We start from the raw sequence: 1,852 nt of genomic DNA, 5'->3' as shown, positions 1-1,852 counted from the left end.
TAATTCAAATACTTTTGAATTACTTTAATGTACTCCCTCCGTTTCATAAGTTGTACTAAATCAGGGACGAATAATATAAAACGGAGGGAGTACTGCTTTATAAATCTCACTCTTCAAAACAAATGTGCCCGAGCAGTTAAAGGAGACAGAGAAGCAGAGCATTTTTCCAATAATTCCAACTCTACCCTCTCCTGCATCATTCTCGCGCCACAGGTATAAATTCCATGGAGCCGCGCCTCCAACTCCATCTCTGATCCCAGTAGCACGGCCCCTTCTTCTCCGTCTTGTACATCTACGTCGCCCCGGCTAACCACCGGCGTCCACAACTTCCTGGCCCGCCGTGCCATGAGCCCATGACCACACAGCAAAACCACCACCGAGCAGCAGCTGAAGAATTCCCGCTGAACTCGCCTGCCTCCTCCACCGGCTCCGCCGACTCCGCACCCTTGCACCACCGCGCCCCAGCCACGCCGTCAACTGTGCTCCCGTTCGACACCAACGACGCCGACGAGATGCTCCTGCTCCACATGCTCTCCCAGCACCACGAGGTCCAGCACGACGCGGCGGCACCCACGATTGCGCCGGTGAAGCGGGAGGCCAGCCAAGAGGAAGACAAGGCGGCCGTGGACGTCGGGCCTGCGTTCCGCGGGGCGCGCAAGCGACCGTGGGGCATGTTTGCGGCGGAAATCCGTGACTCGACGCGGAACGGCATGCGGGTGTGGCTGGGCACCTTCGACAGCCCGGAAGCTGCGGCGCTCGCGTACGACCAAGCTGCGTTCGCCATGCTCAACTTCCCCGCCGACCAGGTCAGGCGCTCTCTCGAGGGCGCCGACGCCGACGTGTGCGGCCATGCCCAAGGCGTATCGCCCGTGCTGGCGCTCAAGCGGCGGCATTCCATGCGTAGCGGGAAGGCCATGACAACAGGCAGGAAGTCGAAGGCTTCCACCCGGGGGGCGCAGCCAGAGGGCATGGGGATGGAACTTGAGGACCTTGGTACAGAGTACCTGGAGCAGCTGCTCGGCCCACCTCCTCCATGAATTCATGGTGCTGGAGCCACCACTCCATGACGACTTGAAGATGATGGACTGATCGCTCGCTGCTTTTCTGTTTCTTGTTGCTCAGTCTTGTTCTAGCTAGATAGAATTCAGATAGCTTCGTTGGGATTGAGGAAACCGTTTGTGAAATCGTCGGCTGTGTAGGTTTGGTTCCGAAGTTCAAATTATTTTGGTTTGAATCAAGTCAGGTCAAAATGAATGGTTTTGGATAGTAGTTCACCTAAAGCTTGGGAAGACAAAAAAAGCGCCACAACGAATTTTATGGTTGACGGCTCAAGTGGAACGGAGCGTTCTTACGTGGGTGCTGACGTGGCCCAAACATGCATCCATGCAAGTTGGTAGCACTCACTCACGTGCAATTATAAAACACAAGAATAACAATAGGAGAAAAGTATACCTACTTTTGGTCCTTCTACTTTTGGCCTAGTCTAGATCTGGTCACTCAACTCTGAAATCGGACAACTTCACCTCAAACTACTGAAATCAGACAAGTTTCATCCCCCGACGCGGTTCTGGTACTTACTTACCCCAGTTTTGACCGTGCTGACTCAATTTACGTACTTTTTTCAAACATGTGACTTTTAAAAAAATTGGCGTACTATTTTCAGATCTACCTATCTTTTTCAAATCCGCGCATGTTTTTCAAATCCATGAACTTTTTTGAAATTTGCATACCATTTTGAAATCCATGCACTATTTTCAACCTTGTGTAATTTTTTTTATAAAATTCACATAATTTTTGGGGGCAAATTTCGTGAACTTGGAAAAAGTAGGCGAACTTGAAAAAAGTACGCCGA

General features: G+C 51.3%; 1 protein-coding gene across 1 annotated transcript; it reads left to right on the top strand.

Moving 5' to 3' along the window:
• Positions 1 to 269: 269 nt before the first annotated feature.
• Positions 270 to 1,184, top strand: LOC123117886 (ethylene-response factor C3-like). The gene has a single exon (XM_044538553.1). It carries the CDS (start codon positions 354 to 356, stop codon positions 1,035 to 1,037), a length of 684 nt encoding a protein of 227 aa, XP_044394488.1. The 5' UTR covers positions 270 to 353; the 3' UTR covers positions 1,038 to 1,184.
• Positions 1,185 to 1,852: the final 668 nt, after the last annotated feature.

This window comes from Triticum aestivum, chromosome 5B (genome assembly GCF_018294505.1).
Source record: "Triticum aestivum cultivar Chinese Spring chromosome 5B, IWGSC CS RefSeq v2.1, whole genome shotgun sequence".
NCBI classification, from domain to species: domain Eukaryota; kingdom Viridiplantae; phylum Streptophyta; class Magnoliopsida; order Poales; family Poaceae; genus Triticum; species Triticum aestivum.
Note: the sequence above shows the minus strand (reverse complement) of the source record. Positions and strands in the feature narration are given on the sequence as shown.